General features: G+C 36.1%; 1 protein-coding gene across 1 annotated transcript in view; it reads right to left on the bottom strand.

Annotated features, from left to right (window-relative positions):
- The window catches only part of LOC132553576 (5-oxoprolinase-like), a 79,758-nt gene that overhangs the window by 49,106 nt on the left and 7,549 nt on the right, over positions 1–23,103 (bottom strand). The window contains exons 8-29 of the mRNA XM_060217832.1: positions 22,812–22,924; positions 22,499–22,587; positions 20,103–20,220; positions 19,831–19,973; positions 19,162–19,290; positions 18,754–18,866; positions 18,493–18,581; positions 17,968–18,049; positions 17,519–17,656; positions 17,175–17,313; positions 15,120–15,232; positions 14,130–14,193; positions 11,379–11,479; positions 10,399–10,435; positions 9,887–9,997; positions 9,502–9,603; positions 8,870–9,044; positions 7,847–7,956; positions 7,121–7,195; positions 6,675–6,821; positions 5,985–6,119; positions 5,315–5,464 (exon numbers count right to left, since the gene is read on the bottom strand). Coding sequence (XP_060073815.1) covers positions 5,315–5,464; positions 5,985–6,119; positions 6,675–6,821; positions 7,121–7,195; positions 7,847–7,956; positions 8,870–9,044; positions 9,502–9,603; positions 9,887–9,997; positions 10,399–10,435; positions 11,379–11,479; positions 14,130–14,193; positions 15,120–15,232; positions 17,175–17,313; positions 17,519–17,656; positions 17,968–18,049; positions 18,493–18,581; positions 18,754–18,866; positions 19,162–19,290; positions 19,831–19,973; positions 20,103–20,220; positions 22,499–22,587; positions 22,812–22,924 — 2,473 coding nt within the window. The remainder of the gene's footprint in view (positions 1–5,314; positions 5,465–5,984; positions 6,120–6,674; positions 6,822–7,120; positions 7,196–7,846; positions 7,957–8,869; positions 9,045–9,501; positions 9,604–9,886; positions 9,998–10,398; positions 10,436–11,378; positions 11,480–14,129; positions 14,194–15,119; positions 15,233–17,174; positions 17,314–17,518; positions 17,657–17,967; positions 18,050–18,492; positions 18,582–18,753; positions 18,867–19,161; positions 19,291–19,830; positions 19,974–20,102; positions 20,221–22,498; positions 22,588–22,811; positions 22,925–23,103) is intronic.

Raw genomic sequence — 23,103 nt, forward strand, 5'->3', positions numbered from 1 at the left:
ACTATTGGCGATAAAATATGGTTCCTAGAACCACTAACAGTGGCAGACAGGGAGGGAACCCAGATGGGGAGATTCTGTAACTATTGGTGATAGAGTATGGTTCCAAGAACTAGTAACAGTGGCAGACAGAGAAGGGAACAGATTGGTAAATTCTGTAACTATTGGTTATAAAGTATGGTTCCTAGAACTAGTAACAGTGGCAGACTGGGAGGGGAACAGATGGGGAGATTCTGTAACTATTGGTGATAAAGTATGGTTCCTAGAACTAGTAACAGTGGCAGACTGGGAGGGGAACAGATGGGGAGATTCTGTAACTATTGGTGATAAAATATGGTTCCTAGAACTACTAACAGTGACAGACAGGCAGGGGACCCAGATGGGGAGACTCTGTAACTCTTGGTGATAGAGTATGGTTCCAAGAACTTGTAACAGTGGCAGACAGGCAGGGGACCCAGATGGGGAGATTCTGTAACTATTTGTGATAGAGTATGGTTCCAAGAACCACTAACAGTGGCAGACAGGGAGGGGAACAGATGGGGAGATTCTGTAACTATTGGTGATAGAGTATGGTTCCAATAACTAGTAACAGTGGCAGACAGGCAGGGGACCCAGATGGGGAGATTCTGTAACTATTGGCGATAGAGTATGGTTCCTAGAACTAGTAACAGTGGCAGACAGGGAGAGGAACTGATGGGGAGATTCTGTAACTATTGGTGATAAAGTATGGTTCCTAGAACTAGTAACAGTGGCAGACAGAGAAGGGAACAGATTGGAAAATTCTGTAACTATTGGTTATAAAGTATGGTTCCTAGAACTAGAAATAGTGGCAGTCAGGGAGGAGAACAGATAGGGAGATTCTGTAACTATTGGTGATAAAGTATGGTTCCTAGAACTAGTAACAGTGGCAGACAGAGAAGGGAAAAGATTGGAAAATTCTGTAACTATTGGTTATAAAGTATGGTTCCTAGAACTAGAAATAGTGGCAGTCAGGGAGGAGAACAGATAGGGAGATTCTGTAACTATTGGTGATAAAGTATGGTTCCTAGAACAAGTAACAGTGGCAGACAGGGAGAGGAACTGATGGGGAGATTCTGTAACTAGTGTTGATAAGAGTATACTGCATCTAGCAACAGACAGGGAGGGGAACAGATGGGGAAATTCTGTAACTAGTGTTGATAAGAGTACTATTCCTAGTAACAGACAGGGAGGGGAACTGATGGGGAGATTCTGTAACTAGTGTTGATAAGAGTACTGTGCTTAGTAACAGACAGGGAGGGGAACTGATGGGGAGATTCTTTAACTAGTGTTGATAAGAGTACTATGCTTAGTAACAGACAGGGAGGGCAACTGATGGGGAGATTCTGTAACTAGTGTTGATAAGAGTACTGTGTCTAGTAACAGACAGGGAGGGGAACAGATGGGGAAATTCTGTAACTATTGTTGATAAGAGTACTGTGCTTAGTAACAGATAGGGAGGGGAACAGATGGGGAAATTCTGTAACTAGTGTTGATAAGAGTACTGTGTCTAGTAACAGACAGGGAGGGGAACAGATGGGGAAATCTGTAACTAGTTTTGATAAGAGTACTGTGTCTAGTAACAGATTGGGAGGGGAACTGATGGGGAGATTCTGTAACTAGTGTTGATAAGAGTACTGTGCTTAGTAACTCACACAGAAGGGGACAGATGGGGAGATAATTCAATACAGCTGTACAGATTCCTCTTAAGTACTTCTGATGTTCCTGACAATTTGTTTAAATCTAAAGTGATATCAATCTTCCAGTTATTTATATCCATCATTATTATACAATTTCTGGGAGATGATTTGATTACAGTAGGAAGCAAGGTACCCACAGCAGCATTGAGTTATCTCAATCAGAACCACACAGAAAAGGCAAAAAGTGCCAAAATATTCAGTTCTTCATCGCTAACTCAGACAACTGATATAAAACCTTGAAGTTTATTCTGTTTGATTTTAGTCTTATCAAATAATCTTTCATTTGTCATAGTAAGAGTAGTCTAATACATCCTGAAGCATAAAATGAGATATATAACGTTGTTGATTCTGAGAGAAATATATTCACCGATGTCTTAATAAATAACTGCAATGCCCTTAAATTGTTTTAACTATTACAATTACTTCCCATGGTGTTTTCCAAATCCTTGTAAACAACAAACCAAAATGAATATACAAACATTTGAATCACTAGAGCTGTAATCCCCAGGATTACTAATACCCCCTGCAGAGGTAACGACCTCTATATAGCAAATTTGGTTGAAACCCATTGGAAAAAGAAGTCAAAAACTGTTTGAAAATTTAATTAGGCGATTCCAGTATAACACCCCCTCCCCACAACACCCCCACCCCCATACCACCACCACCAACTTAATTGCGGGGGGTGGGGTTGGGGGATGGGGGGAGTCAAGGGGAGATGGGGGGTGGGGGATAGGAGGGGTGGTGGTTTTAGTCAACAAACATTATTTTCAGCTTCCAAAATTTTATTAGATTATTAACCATCAAGGAAAAACATTAAAGATAAAATTGAAATCATGGCAAAAGTTTATCATCGACTAATGGAATACAAATAACAACAGCCAGCCTTACTAAAATACACAATATTGTAAACTCATATGATATAGATTACTTCAGTGTTATGTGTTTCAGCTGTCACAATGTTCTGATTTCTACACAATCACTTATCATGTAGACTACATTACAGGTGTAACAAGCTTGCCTGCATGAAAACTTGAAAAGAAAAGATAGTATTCAACTTAAGATACACAAGCATACTGTAGTATGACCAGGGAGGGTCAAGGACAGTTTCTGGCAATACAACATCAAATGTTGTGTCTAATCAATTTATTAGTTAATACTGATCCTTTCAAAATAATGGCAAAATTGGAATGTTTAAAATTTTTGAAAGTTGATACAACAAGCACACCATTGTCAAAGCTTTTCAATTATTGAACATGAAATGTCCTAGGAGAGATCATCTTATTCTGTAAATCTTTGTTTTAAAGTTAACATCAACAACAAACACTATAGCTTAAAGAAAACAATTATCATGGGTGGTGCAGCTCAGAAAGTTGAAAGCACTAGAACTTTTACAAGTGTTGAGGAATAACTATGTGGTTCAGGATATCATTGTATCAAATGATATTTCTGTGTTTTTAAACTGCTTTGATATATAGCTATATAAGAAGTAATACACTAGTGTTGCATGTCTGTAGATAAAGCTTTAGATGAATATTTACATACGAAGATCAGGCTTGTGTAATAATGTAAGAATTTCTAAATTTCATATAAACTTGTAAGATGTCTAGATGTATTTGCAAAAAATTAAATAACAACAAATGTAATCATGTAATTATGTGCTCTTGGAACTACCTGTATTTCGTTATCAAGGCGTTGTCGATGACAACCAAGTAGCACTACCTACTACTTCCTGTATAATTTCGCAGTTCAATTAATATCATCACAGTTCTAATGATGTCTAAAAAGCACTTTGTTATTTTTTTATAATGTTTATGAAAATATGTGGTTAACAAATGTAAATTAAAGGAATGTTGTTTATTTTCAGTAAGTGCATCAAAGTATACCAACATGTGTGTAACTACATACGTTACATCCATGTTGCGCTAAGGAATTTATCACCTTCAGTAAGTCTAATCATCCCCTTCTAACATTAACACCAGGGGATTTCAGGATTTCCATCAAGTAAATGCTTTATTTGAACTTTTATATTGAAAAACTGGTTTGTTAGATCTTAATACCACTAGTTTAAGTTTAATAGTTTAAGAAAAATTTAAGCAGCTTATGAAATATATATTTAAGTCACATTATTGTTCTATGTTACTATAAAAAAAATTAAATATATTACTCTCTGGTTTTTCTTGTTGTTATAAAAATTTAGTGAACCTCTGACAAGTGATATTCACTTCAACAACCCTGCAGTGAATTATGCTTTTCTTGGGTACATAAATCCCAGTCTGAATCTCATGTAAAGTCAAAGATTGTTTAAAAATATAGGATCTGACATTAGACCACACACAAAGATCCTCGCACAAATCCATATTGTGGTTGATTATAGAATTACTGCCAGTTAATACTCTGCTATATTGCATAATTAAATAAATTTGACAAGGGGAGTGGAGAGTCATACAAATTTTGGTTAAAACAGACACCCCCTTCCGAAATTTGAAAAAAACACCTGAAAATACGAGCCTGGTGTAAAATCGAAGAAAATGATAAATACAATCAAATGTACATCCTTTATCATATTATATATTAATTAACTTGCAAAAAGCCCATGGGGCAGAAATATTATCTTTCATTCAAAGTTTAAGGGTTGGCTTATTAAATCACAGGATTTAAATTAATGTTTGATTTTCATTCTACACAACAATTAAAGTTATTGACGGGTTTATTTCTTGGCATCGTCTGTAGAAATTATTTTCCGTAAGAGCCTTGTGTTTCCTTTATCTAACACCAGTAAGGAAACGTGTACACAACCATCAGGATATTGGCAATACAAGTTTTTAAATCTTGTGTTGATTATTAAAAATTACACATGAATGCCAACAAATTTTAACTTAAATATATGAGCAAATAAAACCAGGACATAGTTCTGTAAAGAAATAGAGTTTTGTGCCAAAGGTTTTTATGGGTGATATGTATTGAATGTAAAAGTTTAGAAAACTTTAACACTACAAAGACCGCAACGTTATTATATAAAATTCTGCTTCTCTGTGAAACTATTTCACTTAATAATCCCTGAGATTTTGGAGGTAGTAAACTTCAGTCTGCATTCCCACTACACACCACTTGTGAGTGGATTTTAGTACAGAATATAGGTTGATAATGATAAGGTGTATTAAAATAAATACCATGTTTTACAGTCAATACACCCATCATCTTTTGTATACTTGTGTATTACCTCACTAGATGTTGGCAGTAAACCTTGGTTGATGAAGATGGTGAGGTGGTGCAGTGGCAACACCTTCACTTTTCATCGAGGTGATCTGAGTTCAATTCCTCATTCATATAAGTGTAAAGTTTTCAAATTGTTGTAAAATAAAAGTTGATAAATTGAAGTTCACGATTTATAAGATCATGGCTCTATCATTTGGTGATTAGATGTAAGAGGTCTTATCACTGAACAAGGGCTGGATAGATACAGTTCTTTTATATCTGGACTAAAAAAGAAAATGGCTGCAGATGGGTTGAGAATAGAATTCTTCATTTTTCAACTGATTTGATAAAATTAATTTCTGCTGGTGTGTATAAAGGGAGATAACTCCCGCAGTCTAAATTACCTGGGAGGCAGCACAAGCTCCAAATGCTTTAAGTATAACGTCCACAATTCTCTGAGATGTCAGAACATTTCCCCCAACAACAGCTGCGTTCTCTGAAGGGTCAAGAATACTCCCTGTTGGTATGATGGCTTTGACAGGTTTGAGACAGCCCTGTGTGGATACAAATGTATTCCATATCATTTCAAATTTTGATTACAACTGAATATTATAATTGATTAATCTAATTAAAATTTGATGTTCAATTTAACTCCATATGGATTTATATAATGGTAAATTGACATCCATTTTAAGCTACATATTAACACTTACTATAAGTTTATTCATATATCATTGCATTAACAAAGCTGGTAGCTCTTCCATTCAGATATGTTGTCATATGAACACAACATTCAATCTAAATTAAGGTGGAGAAAACACAGTTGTGCATAAAATGTTAATTTTGTAGAACAAACAGATCAAATCTGCCTGTGTAAAGTAGAAACTAGGTTAATGTATTAAATCTGAAAATAAGAGATCAAAGTTCTTTCTTTTATATAAGAGCATTTTTCTTGAACTTGAAAAAGAATGGTTGATCAGTGATGGCTTACTGCATGCAAAACAAAATTAATGTACCTGTTATATATTTCATAAAACCTATTATCCTTATATGCATAATTGGTGCTAACTTTACCTGGTTCAGTGGAACATCATGGCCAACCATACATCTCAGACAGTAGATCAGGGCAGACAGAGTTACTGCCCTTGGAGCATTACAGTTGCCATGGACTTCAAATGACGTGCCACTGAAATCAATCATTCCTGTTCCCTGTAACAACAAAAGAGGAGAAACTTCACTGTGAGTTTGTTGTAAAAATATTCCAGAACAATCATCTTTTATTTATTGAAGAAGATTAAAATGTTTCCTAAAAAAGAATTAAAATGATATAGTCAATGTTAAATTTTATCAAATAAGCTCAACAATACAGAATTTATGACTATTACCACACAATAGGCCTGTTGTCAAGTGAATTCGCCCATTTCATGTTTTTGCCACTAGTATGATATACCCTGGAGCATTTTGGCTACACCAGTCAGAAATTGTATAATGTCATAATATGGATAATGATATTATGTCATAAATTGAATAAGTGCAACAAAATAGCTACCTCCATCAATTTTTCCCTCCGAATTTTGAATTTAAAACCTTATTTTTCTGAGCTATGTGATAAAAAGTTTCATTTGTTGTGATTATATGAAACTCGGGAGATGAGCATATCTGTGGATATGAATTAATATTTGATTATTATTCCTCTGAAAAGTACTAATGGACTTATCACCAGAGGTGGGCTTATTTCTGGATAGGTACGATGTTGTGACAAACCTTTCCTTCATCTATTTCTACATCAAGGGAAATCTTTGACCCATCATCCATGAATTCCTCAGCGGTCAGTCTGGACTGACCAGTCTTTTGTTTGGTTTTACGAGCAATCTCGCGCAACATTTCTTGTACGGCTATCTCAGCGTTTGTCTACAACGAAACGATAATTAACTGTATAGCAAAGTGATTTACAACACCAATACAGTATTTAATTCAGCTTTCATCAGATCTACATATAGTAATATTTCTAACGATGGCTTGTAACTTTTTAGTATTTTAGTAACTACATGTATAAGTATACTAGAAGCAAACACTTAGAGAGGTTGTACATTAGTTATAAAAAACTCTCTCCTTTTGACTTTAACAAAGTAATACCTACGTGTGGCAAAGGTGTGTAACATACACAAAGGTATAATTTAATGCATGCTAGTAGCTATAACAGATGGTACCTGTATATGGCCCATGTAAGCCTGCACAACATCCAGACCGTACTCATCTATCAGCTCATTTATCAGCCGGATGCCCTGTAAAAAATATGTATCTAGTCAAACCTAAAGCATATAAATGGTTTTGGTAGGGGATGCATTTTGTGGGCGAAAGTGACCATATGATAAGGGAGGGTTATTTCTTGCATGTTGAAATCTGCATGTTGTCCTAACACTTAATGGGTTTCACATCCACTATCACAGCTTTTCAGTGGACGAGATGTTGTCCTGTTATATCCTCGTCTAAACTAGTCAAAAAAATGTTCAATTCATGAAGAGGTAGCATTGCAATTATACACTAATACACAATGCTTTCTGTAAGAAGTTTGATTATGATATGATTATGTAATGATGAGGATGAAAATAATGTTTTACAGTCATCATAAAGATATAAATGGGAAATATTGTATTTCCTTAAAAACTATGAACAAGTTTAATGTTTGTCTTATTTGATAACATAACATTGGTTACTTGGATTGATGAAGATTTACATGGCAGGTGTTGTTGATGAAGCAGAAGATGCTTACACTTCAGAAATACCTGGTTTTATTCTTTGAATGAATTAGAGTTTGTATTATGATTCTGCTGACATTTTGGTATTTTCTCCACACACAATACAACGTAATTTATGCTAAGAAAAAGCAATGAAATAACCAAAACCCACAAATAATTTCCGTTCCAATGACTGACCTTTTGGTTAGCTGCTACCTGGGCCTTGAGGTCACTCAGGTTGTCATGGAGATTCCTGGTACCACTGCTGCCTGGATACCTGCCAGGCTCCATGAGAGCTGCAGTCACCTCTACAAGTCAATGAATTAAGATGTCTATACCCTATATTAAAGGTTTGTTTTAAACTTGACTATCAAGAGATATGCATATCATTTACAAAATATCTTTAAAGGGAAGCTTAATTGACATCAATATCCATACCATAAAACCACATTGTTTTTATCTTCCTGTTACCTTAATTGGCATTTTTCCACAAGAGTCAGAAATAGTATTGGTTATATTTACATCCAAACACTAATTACTGTTATTTTTATTCATCATTGATCATTGGTTCATTAAAAACATACATGTTCACACTTTGCCTGATCACAAACTTTTTGTTAAGTAAATAAAGTAATTAAGTTAACAGATAAAAAATTTAGTGAAGAAACAGCAATTGAAAACAAATTATAAAGCGGCTTCACTTTACCATTGGGGGTGGGGGTGAGTCATATCACCATAATGGTGAAATGAACCGTAGTTCACTTTACCATGGGGGGTTGGGGGTGGGTCATTTCACCATAATGGTTCACTTTACCATGTGCTTCACTTTACCATACTACACCCAAGTATTTGTCATACATATATTAGTATACTATTGCAAATATAGAGGACCAGACAACATCGGTAGGAAGAATTTGTTTAATATTTCGGCATGCTAGGTATGCCTTCCTCAGAACCTAATATGCTGAAACATGTCAACCATTTAACGGTTTTAATTCTTCCTACGAATGTTGTCTGATCCTCTATATTTGCTGTTTACACATCTTTGAGCCAGACTCCTGTATCCCACTAGGAATCTATCCTAGGTAGACTGTCGATATTACTGAGTCTACCAGACCAGATGTTGGATCTCGATTTCTTTGTTTTAGTATACTACTGTAAAACAAAGGTGTACACACCAATATGGTTTTAAACAGTTATACTTAACATGACTCTCTTTACCTTCCTCCATGAACACCCCTCCTTTCACTAGCATGAAGGATTTAAACACAGCACCTTCTTCGTGTATAGATTTTGAATGTGGTGGCATGGAGCCTGGAGTTATCCCCCCTATATCTGCATGATGTCCACGGCTTGCCACAAAGAAAACAGGTCTTGGCACATTATGATAAAATACCTGTAAGATAAGGACAAGCAGTCACATAACCTTTTGTCTTCTTGTTTGTTTGCTTAACATTATGATTACACACTCTCGTTTCACACACTGTAAAACTGTCCTGGTGCACATACAAATCACACTGTGTCATTAGTATCACTTACCAATCCTTCCTATCCAGGAAAAAGATTCCATGCTCCCATACAACCACAACTTATCTGATACACTTTTTATCTGATATCAAAAACATCACAGGAGAATTTCCTGTTATAAATATCATATCTTAACACAGTGTATTCCCTCTAGCCAGATACACTTTTGCAGATTTAGAATCTCACCTCATCCCAATACCGAAGGATTTTGCAGGGACAATTTTAGGGAGTATATTCACGATCAGAAAGAAGCCAGTTTAGAGTGATTTGATTATAGAAATGAATTTGGACAATGTGAGATCAGATGACGAAGTTGATGTTTTTACCGGTGTGATAACAGTCAGATCGGGCAGGTGACTTCCCCCCGCCTGTGGATGGTTTGACAGAATCACATCCCCATCTTGTATACTTGATCCGAGCTCTCGAAGCTGTCAAGAGAAAAAAAAAAGTTTAAAAAGTCAACTAATGCTGTAGTGAAAATGTTTTTTTGTTTATAATTCAGAGATAAAGCAATTTCTAGTAGGTTACTCATTGTCTTAAACTTCATGTTGCAATATCAAAAACCAATTTTTCCAACCTGTACTCTGACTACAAATATAACATACAGTTGATGTATTCCCACTGAAAGGTTAGGCCTTCAGTGGATCTCTATTGACGATGTCCCATTAGGTTATTGGACCAATTAGTTAGAATTTCTGTCTATATACTCACCTGGTACTGAACTGTCTCCTGCATGGCTCCCAGGTGTACAGGGATGTGTGGAGCATTGGCCACTAGTCCCCCGTCAGGACCAAACATAGCACATGAGAAGTCCAGTCGCTCCTAAATACACATTCCAGTACATCTATTAAACTAAAAGTATCTACCAAGTCATAAGCATATGTATAACTAGTTTTCAACAATGTTATAGGCCTGTTGTGTCTCTAGTTTTATAATGTAACAGGTCTGTTGTACCTGTTGTGTCTCTAGTTTTATAATGTAACAGGTCTGTTGTACCTGTTGTGTCTCTAGTTTTATAATGTAACAGGTCTGTTGTACCTGTTGTGTCTAGTTTTATAATGTAACAGGTCTGTTGTACCTGTTGTGACACTAGTTTTATAATGTAACAGGTCTGTTGTACCTGTTGTGTCTCTAGTTTTATAATGTAACAGGACTGTTGTGTCTCTAACTTTATTGAAGTCTTACTGAGTTTGGGTCTACAACTGTTTCCCAGTTCATCTTACCTTGATATTAGTGGAGATGGATGTTCTCTGTAGTACCCTGAAGAAGTACAAATAACTTAGACACAACACTTAATCATATAACATTGTGATAGATTATATATGTATTAACAATATTGCACATTTACAGGTATTTCATCACAGATAACAAACATACTGAGTATTGCTGAAGCAATACATGTCCCCTACCAGCCCACACAAACTATTACATTGTGATGATTTTAAAAATTTTCTAAAAATAGTAAGTGTGACCTTGGCCCTGACTCCACAACTCTGAAACTTAACCATGTCCAAGATAACTTGATGCTTAATAAGTGTAAGAAATTTGATGAGAATTCCTCAAAAAATGAAGTCGCTAGAGCCTTGACAATGATTTTCTAAAAATAGTAACAGTGACCTTGACTTTAACCCTAAAACCCTGAAACTCAAACTTGTGTAAAACATTTTGATGTGTATGAAGTTTGATGAGAATCTATCAAGGAGTGAAGCCCCTAACCCTCCCCCAGTTTCACCAGTAGGAGACTAAAAAAAAAATCAATTTCCTTTTCTATATAAATGAGGCTATAATTACAGTATATTTTTAAAGATATTACTTAATAAAATGAACATGAAAACTTTAAGGAGTAATTGCAAAGTGTATAATAAATATCAAACCATATATCTTACCATAATACACAAATGCATTTTACCATAAAACATCATAACATATATATTAAAATCTAAAACAGAAGCTTAATATCACATCTAGTAACATTTCCTGAAAATAAATTATATCATCTTAATGTACATAACTGACAGCAAATCATTGTGCAGTCCTAGAGTCCGAACAAAATATGTGTCTCTGTGTATGTTATCAAACTCTAACATTGCATCTCACTCTTGTTCAGTAAAATTACACAGAAGACTGTAATGTGTACTTTAGGACTATCTCACTTTGATTGGAATCATTTAGGTATAAAATATTTCTATGTAGAATTTCTCACCTTCCCATCTGTTCTGCAATACTCATGAACCTGTTGGAGAAGATGGACAGCTGAATGGCATCAAGCTCTGGACCAATCTCCTGCAACTTTCCACTTCCAATCTAGACAGTGAAATATATCACACATATTTATTTTTTCTGTAGTAAAAGGCACATTTGACAATAAATATATCAAAATTAGAAAATGAATATTAATCTTTATAGGAATATTACTCAACTTTTTACTTTATTGAATAACCTACAGAGTCCTACAACATCTCTATAACAACCTACAGAGTCCTACAACATCTCTATAACAGCCTACAGAGTCCTACAACATCTCTATAACAACCTACAGAGTCCTACAACATCTCTATAACAACCTACAGAGTCCTACAACATCTCTATAACAACCTACAGTATCTCTATAACAACCTACAGAGTCACTATACCATCTCTATAACAACCTACAGAGTCCTACAACATCTCCATAACAACCTACAGAGTCCTACAACATCTCTATAACAACCTAAAGAGTCCTACAGTATCTCTATAACAACCTACAGAGTCCTACAACATCTCTATAACAACCTACAGAGTCCTACAATATCTCTATAACAACCTACAGAGTCCTACAACATCTCTATAACAGCCTACAGAGTCCTACACCATCTCTATAACAACCTACAGAGTCCTACAACATCTCTATAACAACCTACAGAGTCATACAACATCTCTTCAACAATCTACAGAGTCATACAATATCTCTATAACAACCTACAGAGTAATACAGTATCTCTATAACAACCTACAGAGTCCTACAACATCTCTATAACAACCTACAGAGTCCTACAACATCTCTATAACAACCTACAGAGTATCTCTATAACAACCTACAGAGTCACTATACCATCTCTATAACAACCTACAGAGTCCTACAACATCTCTATAACAACCTACAGAGTCCTACAACATCTCTATAACAACCTACAGAGTCCTACAGCATCTCTATAACAACCTACAGAGTCCTACAGCATCTCTATAACAATCTACAGAGTCCTACAACATCTCTATAACAACCTACAGAGTCCTACAACATCTCTATAACAACCTACAGAGTCCTACAGCATCTCTATAACAACCTACAGAGTCATACAACCTCTCTTCAACAATCTACAGAGTCATACAATATCTCTATAACAACCTACAGAGTCCTACAGCATCTCTATAACAACCTACAGAGTCATACAACCTCTCTTCAACAATCTACAGAGTCATACAACATCTCTATAACAACCTACAGAGTCCTACAGCATCTCTATAACAACCTACAGAGTCCTACAGCATCTCTATAACAACCTACAGAGTCCTACAACATCTCTATAACAACCTACAGAGTCCTACAACATCTCTATAACAACCTACAGAGTCCTACAACATCTCTATAACAGCCTACAGAATCCTACAGTATCTCTATAACAACCTACAGAATCCTACAGTATCTCTATAACAACCTACAGAGTCCTACAACATCTCTTCAACCATCTACAGAGTCATACAATATCTCTATAACAACCTACAGAGTAATACAGTATCTCTATAACAACCTACAGAGTCATACAACCTCTCTTCAACAATCTACAGAGTCATACAACATCTCTATAACAACCTACAGAGTCCTACAGCATCTCTATAACAACCAACAGAGTCATACAACCTCTCTTCAACAATCTACAGAGTCATACAACCTCTCTTCAACAATCTACAGAGTCCTACAACATCTCTATAACAACCTACAGAGTCCTACAGCATCTCTATAACAACCTACAGAATCCTACAACATCTCTATAACAACCTACAGAATCCTACAGTATCTCTATAACAACCAACAGAGTCCTACAGCATCTCTATAACAACCTACAGAGTCCTACAACATCTCTATAACAACCTACAGAGTCATACAACATCTCTATAACAACCTACAGAGTCCTACAGTATCTCTATAACAACCTACAGAGTCCTACAACATCTCTATAACAACCTACAGAATCCTACAACATCTCTATAACAACCTACAGAATCCTACAGTATCTCTATAACAACCAACAGAGTCATACAACCTCTCTTCAACAATCTACAGAGTCATACAATATCTCTATAACAACCTACAGAGTCCTACAACATCTCTATAACAACCTACAGAGTCCTACAACATCTCTATAACAACCTACAGAGTCCTACAACATCTCTATAACAACCTACAGAGTCCTACAACATCTCTATAACAACCTACAGAGTCCTACAACATCTCTATAACAACCTACAGAGTAATACAGTATCTCTATAACAACCTACAGAGTCCTACAGTATCTCTATAACAACCTACAGTATCTCTATAACAACCTACAGAGTAATACAGTATCTCTATAACAACCTACAGTATCTCTATAACAACCTACAGAGTCCTATACCATCTCTATAACAACCTACAGTATCTCTATAACAACCTACAGAGTCCTACAACATCTCTATAACAACCTACAGAATTCTACAACATCTCTATAACAACCTACAGAATCCTACAGTATCTCTATAACAACCTACAGAATCCTACAGTATCTCTATAACAACCTACAGAGTCCTACAGCATCTCTATAACAACCTACAGTATCTCTATAACAACCTACAGAGTCCTATACCATCTCTATAACAACCTACAGTATCTCTATAACAACCTACAGAGTCCTACAACATCTGTTTATGTTAAGCCTACCTTCATTTTGACATCCCCATTGGCTGTTATTGATGCTGTGCAGGCTGGTTCTACCAAAATTGTACTGTAAAACAATCAATAATTATCAATTATAGTCAGTCATATAAAATAACTTAAAAACAGACAAAAAACAAAACAAATGGAGTCAATTAACACATGTGGGTTAGGTAAAATGATGAAGCTTGTTTTTATTAAACATGAGTCATCTCTACCTATAGTCAACTCTCTATACAGTTAACTGTGGTCGATAGGTTAACATAATTAATGTTAATATGTTTGTAAACAGGGGTCTCCTTGTAACAGCTGGTGGCTGACCCACAGAGAAGGAGGTCTGTCACTTGTATGCCATAACTTGTAATGAAGGTAAAGCATCCTGACAAAGTTGACAACCAGGACAACACCAGTCAGTTTCTCAGCTTCCAGAGAAACACAAATTATCCTGGGTAGGAACTTCACCTGAGGTTATGTGGGCTAACATTCTACCAGTTAAGTACCACTCCGTATTTAAACAGTGAACAGCTCCTACGTCATAAAATTTCATTCATGTGACTATGTCAAAGTCTGAAAAGAGTGTTGCTCAATAATTACCTAAACACAGGAGATTGACTGAATAAATATAATATCATGTATGGAGAATAAACCAAATGTAAAATAGGAGTCAACCATGTCATATTGATAAGAATCGTACATTCAATTTGTCAATTAATAGATATATTAACATCCTGTTTCCATGTACATTTTTTTTTAATCATATGCAAAATTGCTCTTCTTACAAGAATATTGGCACAGTGAATTCATTTATTTTTTTAATTAAACATATTCTGACAGATCTGTTTAATGTATCATATCTCAGTCAGTGAAGACCTATACAGTGCCCAAAAGCTGCACTCCTATTATAAAGAATGATCCTAAAAATTTTTAAAAGAATTAAATTTCTATGAAAAAGGCGTTCCTAACATTGCTGATAGACTATAAGATGATAAAACAAACCTGTTTCCGTTCATAATAATGGCTGGTCCTTCAATCACATGACCTTTCCCAAGATCCTCCAGTAAGTACACGTTTGTGTTATAGTGTCCATCCTCAAAATAGCAGCGAGTGACCTTCAACAGGAAACACACTCTTGTTACAGGTTATGGGTCTAGTACAGGTAACATAACACAGTTCTGATCCGAGAAAGGTTATGATAAAATTTTCATCTTTTCTCTTAAAATAAAATAAAGTTGACAATTAAGATGATATTAAATAAATTTTCAAAATTTAAACAAGAGGCCCAAGAGCCTTAACAGTCATCTGAGAACAAAACTTTCAACAAGGAGAAGGGTTATTTTTTCTACTTTGAATGTAATCTTACTAAGAAGCTGTTTTCCATGATGCTGATGGTAGTTTTGGTGAGGAGTAGGTAACTGTAACAAGTGTTACCTATTTTTTGACAGTAAAGTATTCAGACAACATTCAACCCTAAATCTGAGTCCGTTTCCTGGGTTAATCCTGCCTCCTATATATAAGAAATGTGTCCACCCGCAATGATATTTCAGGAGTAATGTTTGGGGCCCTGGCCTTATTTCTGCCTCAATTGATTCAGAAATAATTGTATTTTCCCAATGGTGTTTACAATCTGTGGCCTGAACCTTACAACTAGAGATACCATGGATGCAAAAGTCATCCATAACCACCAGCAATGTTTTAAGGAAAAATGGACTCTAAACAATGTATTGTTTCAGTAGGAAAAATGGACACTTAACAATGTATTGTTTCAGTAGGAAAAGTGGACTCTAAACAATGTATTGTTTCAGTAGGAAAAATGGACTCTTAACAATCTATTGTTTCAGTAGGAAAAATGGACTCTTAACAATCTATTGTTTCAGTAGGAAAAATGGACTCTTAACAATCTATTGTTTCAGTAGGAAAAATGGACTCTTAACAATCTATTGTTTCAGTAGAATTACAAAAGTTGAAGTACGAAGTATGAATTAGACTTTAACATATGTGTAGCTATATACCACACATATACCTGTATTTATATTTTATTACATAGATATAAACTGGAAGCATGTGGATACAAGGAACTAATTTTTTTTTAATGTTGGAAAATTAAATCAAAACCTTGTCAGCAGTATTATTTTGGTATATAAATGACCATTGATGAAGGGAGATTTTAATAGCCAACCATGTGATAATGATGGCCTAAATCTCAAAGTTTAGTGAAAAGTTTTGAACTCGACCATGATTGGGTAGTATATATAAGATAAATATTTCTTATGATCAACTTTAATTTGGTAGTGACTTGTGTACAGTACTTTGTGTATTAAGAATTGTTTCTAGCTTGTGATAGTAAAGTTTTAAATCATTTAAATTTTACTTTTTAATTACAATATTGTTACAAATGGTGTCAAATTGATATGTAGTATGTATTTAAATTCAAATTTGACAGAATTGAGCAAGTTTTGACAAGTTCAAAAAATAACAATACTTTGTTGGCTACCTTTCCTTAACATTCCCACCAGTTTTTAGCTCCATGGCATAAGTGGAACTGGATAAGAAGTTTAAATATGTTTATCAAGATGGTGGCCATCTTGGATTTCAGACTGACCTGAAAATTAACAACACTTGGACAGGATCATTTCAGACAAGTGGGAGCTCATTCCACTGGTAAAACTTGAAAAGAAGTTTCGAATTAGGTGTTGCACATGAAAATCACATGCAATCGTGTTACAAGATGGCCTCCCTGGCTGGTTTTGACAAGGTAGAAAATAACATCTTTGTTGACTACCTTTCCCCTTTCCTTATCATTCCCAACAATTTTTAGCTCAATGGCACCAATGGAACTGGAGAAGAAGTTTATGCATGGTGGACGGTGGATGGCACATGGCGCACTGACGAATCATAATGGCTATAGGTCAGATGAGCTAGAATTTAAAAAACTGTCTCAGTCTGGTATCATATCTGTTTGACAGCAGAATAATCATTGAAGACAATTTTTTTTCATTACAAGCCCACTGAAATATTTCATTTAGATAATTTTTACGTGAGATGTGTAGACACCTTTTCCACCCTTGGTGGCTCTGTGAATTCGGCTGTTGATTCTTCTAAACTGACAGACGTTTTACCAACTCCTCGCATCCTGATGTCATCTATGATGATTGGGCGGTCAGGTATAGTGAAGCCAAATTCAGTCTGATACCTGTAACACAGAAGGTATCAACAGGTTTTCAATAAATACCTGTTTTATTAAAGGTATACCAGCATTAAATAGGTCAACATCACATCTATGGTGACCACGCTACATCCAAGTATTCAACAGATACCAGATATTTAAAAGACATATTTTCCCTGATTTTCAGTATTCTTTGAAAACCATAAAATAATTCTTTCTAATTCCTCCCTACCTTTCCTGAAATGCTTTGCGGAAGTCTCCGTATTTACACGTCCCTGGCCCAGCAGGATGTCCCTCTGAGGAGATCATAAGAGCACAATCTGTCCGGTCATACCGCATGTGTAGGAAGGGTTGGGTCTCCACCTGTTTGCTGATAAGAAGTACAGGTGTGCTAAGAAGTGATACTTATCAATACAACAAAATGAAATGAAAATAAAAATCAAACAGAAAAATTTCCTTTTTACCACTTTTTACCATCTCAAGGTCTCCTTCTCTTTCTGTTTTTTTTTTCCCCAAAATTCAATTTTTTTCCAACAATACTTATTTATACAGCAAAATCTAACTTTACAAACAGCTATATACACATCAATACCTGCTTCATAATAAAACAAAATATGTCAAAAGCCTGCTTCAACAAGACCTTTCAGACAAGAAACTGAGTACCAAGGAAAATCTACTTACTTATCAAATCCTTGTTTCAGAAGTTCTTTAGAACATACATCACTAAGGTATTCAATGCGACTATCAAGGTGAGCAAAAGAGCCTGCAACAGTAAGAGTGATAGGTCAGAAACACATACTGGATACTTCCATAAAGTTTCACTTAAATCCATCTGTTTATATTTGAAGTTAAATCAAAATCCAAGCTGTCAAATGATGATGGACAATTTTTTCTGTCAAACAACAAATAGAGAAAGACAGCAAAAGGTCATATACTCCTTCAGCTCATGTTACAAAAACCAATGGCTGCCATTCTTGTAAATACAGCAGTAACACAAAACTGTTCTTTGTACTTTGTCTAGGACTAAATTTTGGTCTAAATCAGTAAGGCATTCTGATATAGCCACAAGTCAGCATAAGCTCATCAGTCCTTTCAACCCAGTGACCCAAGCAAAAACACACAGGGACATGCTTGACACTGACATAATGAACAAAAAAGTATGGCATAATAATAACACACTACTGCACATCGCAGTCTCTTACATACTTTGATCATATTTTCCTGCACAAGGTTCCTGTGCTTCATGGACCACATCCGCCAAAGCCATACCATAGGCCGACAGGATACCAGCATATCTAAAACAAGAAAATAAGTGAAACTGATGGGTTATACCAAACTTATAAGTTATTGAAATGTACAAGCATGTTGTATATATTTTGTGTGTCAATATTTGATGGCATGGCCTTAACCTCATTATCCCTTGAATTGACTTTAGGCATACTTTTAAGTCTATAGCATATACCTTACCTGTGTACATATACCTGTGTCATCCCCAGGGACCTGGCTATAGCACAAGCATGTTGTCCCCCTGCTCCACCAAAACAGGCAAGAACATGGCGTGATGTGTCGTGACCTCTGGCCTGTTGGAAGGTATGAGATACAATCATAAACTCAATCATTTTTCAATTGTAATATGTCATATTTATTTCACATATTTTACACTTATTGTTATAAAATCATATTTAATTTGAATACATAATGTATATGTTTAAATATTGAAAGTACAATTTGTACAGAATTGATGCACTTCATGATTTTTTTGGACTTATAAAATACCTGTACGTACAGCCTATTTAGGATATTATTGTTCTGAATATGATATATACAAAGTCTCTTAATTACAAACTTTGTGAATAAAAAGAAAATAATGGTTACTTGTGTAAGAGCTCTGATTGGTCGACACATGGTCTCGTTAGCAACACGAATAAAGCCCATGGCAATCTCTTCTTCCGTCATTGGCTGGTGACTTTCTGTGCTGTGTTGATGTAACAGAAACTCATTGACCTGAAAAGAAATCCTACCTGTACATAATTCATCAGGAAACTTTCCTGTCAAACTTGAACTTACATCACCTCAAATGATTTCATAACAATCGGTCACAAGAAACTTTTCACCTGTGTCAAATTAACTACATGCAATCAGAGCAAAAATTATCTACAAATAAAATTAGAGTCAAAGTTTTCCAAAGTCCATGCTCACCCTCAACATATTCTACTTCTTAAATATCATATTGTATTCCAAGTGTTTTTTCTTTGGGTTCATTCAAGATTAATTTACATGTAGTTTCATCATGGATTTCAATGTTATTCTACAGGGTTTAATTAGTCTATAACTTGGCATTTACTATCTTTAATAAGATAGGAAAAAATTCAGCAGTTTCTTCCTGAGAATGTGAACTTGGAACCCTACAGGACCACATTCACTTTCTCTATGGTGATCACACAGTCCAGATTTGTTATATATCAACAACAGGACACTGATTCCAACTCTCAGACAACAAGTATACAATGATATTAATTGGCAGTATATTTAAGATAAACATACCTCCCTGGTCAACTTTTGGAAGGCCTTTCGTGTTGACTTTTCATCAAGAGGCTTATCTTGTGTCCGCCCAAAGATTTTAGGGAAATAATCTGGCAGAATTCTCCCCAAACAGAGGTTTGCATCCGTGATGGTCAGTGGTCCACCTACATGTACAGATACATTCAACAGATAATTCTACCAAGACATAACAGAAAAGTTAAATATCTACCTATATATTCAATATTTGTGGAGGAATCTGAAATGTTAATACAAGAAATGATAAACATTTATACCTTTCATGTAGCAAGTTGGCCCAGGGTCTGCTCCAGCTGACTCTGGACCCACAACAAACAAACCAGCTCGGAAAAACAACATTGACCCTCCACCTGCTGCCACAGTGTTAATGTCCAGCTGAAACAGACCAGTCTGCCATTTCAAACAAGACAAAAATGCCAGTAAGGTATTGCAGAAAGGGAGACTAAACAATCAGAGCTTTTAGCAATGGAAGCACACCAGCAATGTATAAATAGAGATAGATAAGAGGCCAACAGGCCTTAATGGTCATCTGACTGTAAAGATCTCTATATTTGAAAGAGGCCAAGTATGCCTAAAACAAATTGCTCCACTACACTACAGCTTATAACGAAGAACTGATTGGTTCATAAAGACTTTTTTGCAAACTTGAAATCATATTCTTTATTCATGCACTGCACAAATGCCATTATTCCAGACATAATGCTTGTTGAAAAAGCATGCCACAGGCCAAATAACAAAACCCTTGGCCTTTTGGTTATTAAGAAGAAGTTGCTTACACATTCCAATACATATGACCCCTGTGTTCTTGACAGTAGGTCAAGGTGAACAAACCTTGTGACCCTTCATCTCAGCATGCTACAGGACCAATATCAGCACCATGGACTTTTTGGTAATTGAGAAGAAGTTATTCAAATATTTCAAAACATTTTTACCCATGTGTCCTTGAAAGTGGATCAAAGTAATTCATTTTAGCAAACATGGTAGCCCTTCATCCCAGCATGCTACAGGATCAATATCAGTACCATGGACCTTTCAGTTATTGAGAAGATGTTGTTAAAATGATTATACTAGCTGTGGTAGACAGCTTCAGGGTCTAATAATTTCTTATCCTAACTCTTATAGTCTTAGTTGAAATATATTCAGAAGCTGACAGACAGAGATAGGGGCCCATCTAGATTTAGCTCATGTTAGGATGATTTTCAAGTCTGTCAAATGCCTTAAAAATAATTGTATGGTCTGACACTATGCCTAGACCTCTGGACTGTTGATATCACACCTACTCTTTTACGCAAAGCCACAGAGGGATCTTCTGCATGTGAGAGTGGACAATGGCTGCCATACACAGTATGATAGTAGAGGAATGCAACTTAAAACTACATGTGCTTTTATATCCTAAATATTGAATGATATTTATTAAACAAGACTATTTAGGGCATTTGAATGGGAAGTTGAATATATGATAAGTAGAGAAGTATTAGAGTTCAGTATGTACCTCATACAATGCGACACAATGAGGACCATTGACCTGATCTGTTGACCTTAAATGATTACTATTATATTACAAAAGGTTAGTTAGTGTTAGTTGTACTTAGTCGTGTCTGACGTGTACAGTTGGAGAGGTGTTTGTTGAACTGAGAATCTGAAGAATGCACTCAAAACACAACACAACAAAGTCCTGAATCCAATGATCTTCAAGAATAGCATTATCAGCACAGAAAAATCCAACACTCCGTAATTTGAATGTAAAATGAAGCAATCTCAAGGACAATATACAGGTGGCTGTCAGAGTTTATATATATATATAATTAACTATTAATTATCTCCACTGATGATTATATATTATAATTTTTGTGATATTCATATTTCAACAAAACTCAGCTAAGGCCCTATAACTACATGTATGTTATCACTGTACAACAGAAATATCTTTGGAGTCGAGTGCTGGTGTCTAGTGCTGGGGTCTAGTGCTGGTGTCTAGTGCTGTGGTCTAGTGCTGGGGTCTAGTGCTGGGGTCTAGTGCTGGTGTCTAGTGCTGTGGTCTAGTGCTGGGGTCTAGTGCTGGGGTCTAGTGCTGGTGTCTAGTGCTGTGGTCTAGTGCTGGGGTCTAGTGCTGGGGTCTAGTGCTGGGGTCTAGTGCTGGGGTCTAGTGCTGTGGTCTAGTGCTGTGGTCTAGTGCTGTGGTCTAGTGCTGGTGTCTAGTGCTGGTGTCTAGTGCTGAGGTCTAGTGCTGGTGTCTAGTGCTGGTGTCTAGTGCTGGTGTTTAGTGCTGGTGTCTAGTACTGGTGTCTAGTGCTGGGGTCTAGTGCTGGTGTCTAGTGCTGTGGTCTAGTGCTGGGGTCTAGTGCTGTGGTCTAGTGCTGGGGTCTAGTGCTGGTGTCTAGTGCTGTGGCTTACTGCTGTGGTCTAGTGCTGCGGTCTAGTGCTGTGGTCTAGTGCTGTGGCTTACTGCTGGGGTCTAGTGCTGGGGTCTAGTGCTGGGGTCTAGTGCTGGGGTCTAGTGCTGGGGTCTAGTGCTGTGGTCTAGTGCTGGGGTCTAGTGCTGGGGTCTAGTAGCCAGAGAGAGGTAATGGGAAGGTGGCTCGGGGGTCAGGTAAGAAGTTGATGTATTGTGACAGTGAATCAAGTCTATGTACAGCTATAATACTTGCTGTACCTGTGGAGCCTGAATAGTCACTCCAGCAGTGGTGGTCTCAAACACATGTTCATAATGTCCAGCATACCGACTCACATCAGTCGACGTTCCTGTAAAGATGAAAATATTTTGGGATATCTCACAAAAATGACCATTTCCATACAAGTAGATCTACAGCAAGCATCAACACAGAATTTGTATGTTAATATAAACAGATTTTTTTTGGCTCTAATTCAAGGAATGCAATATTTTTTTTCATTTAACTTGTATTTAAAATAATGTTTTCTTTAAATATTCTGTTACAACAATTCAATACTGTCAGACCAAAACTTACCTCCCATATCAAACCCGATGACTGGCAGGTTAGACTCTTTCTTATATGTGGTGAGGGCATACCCTACTACTCCACCAGCTGGGCCAGATAGAATCGCTCTTGACCCGTTAAATCTATATATATATATAAATATCACTTTATACATCAGCAAAACTTGTATGGAAATGCAGTTTCATCACACTCAGAGCTCACATTACCTATTGTTAACCCTTGTGTAGACCATGTAATCAAAAATGATACTATACATTGCCTACAATGATGTTGTTTTGTTGCTTAATTATCAGTACAATTT

The sequence above is a fragment of the Ylistrum balloti genome, unplaced genomic scaffold (assembly GCF_031769215.1).
Source record: "Ylistrum balloti isolate Yb309-2 unplaced genomic scaffold, AGI_CSIRO_Ybal_v1 Utg370338, whole genome shotgun sequence".
Lineage (NCBI taxonomy): Eukaryota > Metazoa > Mollusca > Bivalvia > Pectinida > Pectinidae > Ylistrum > Ylistrum balloti.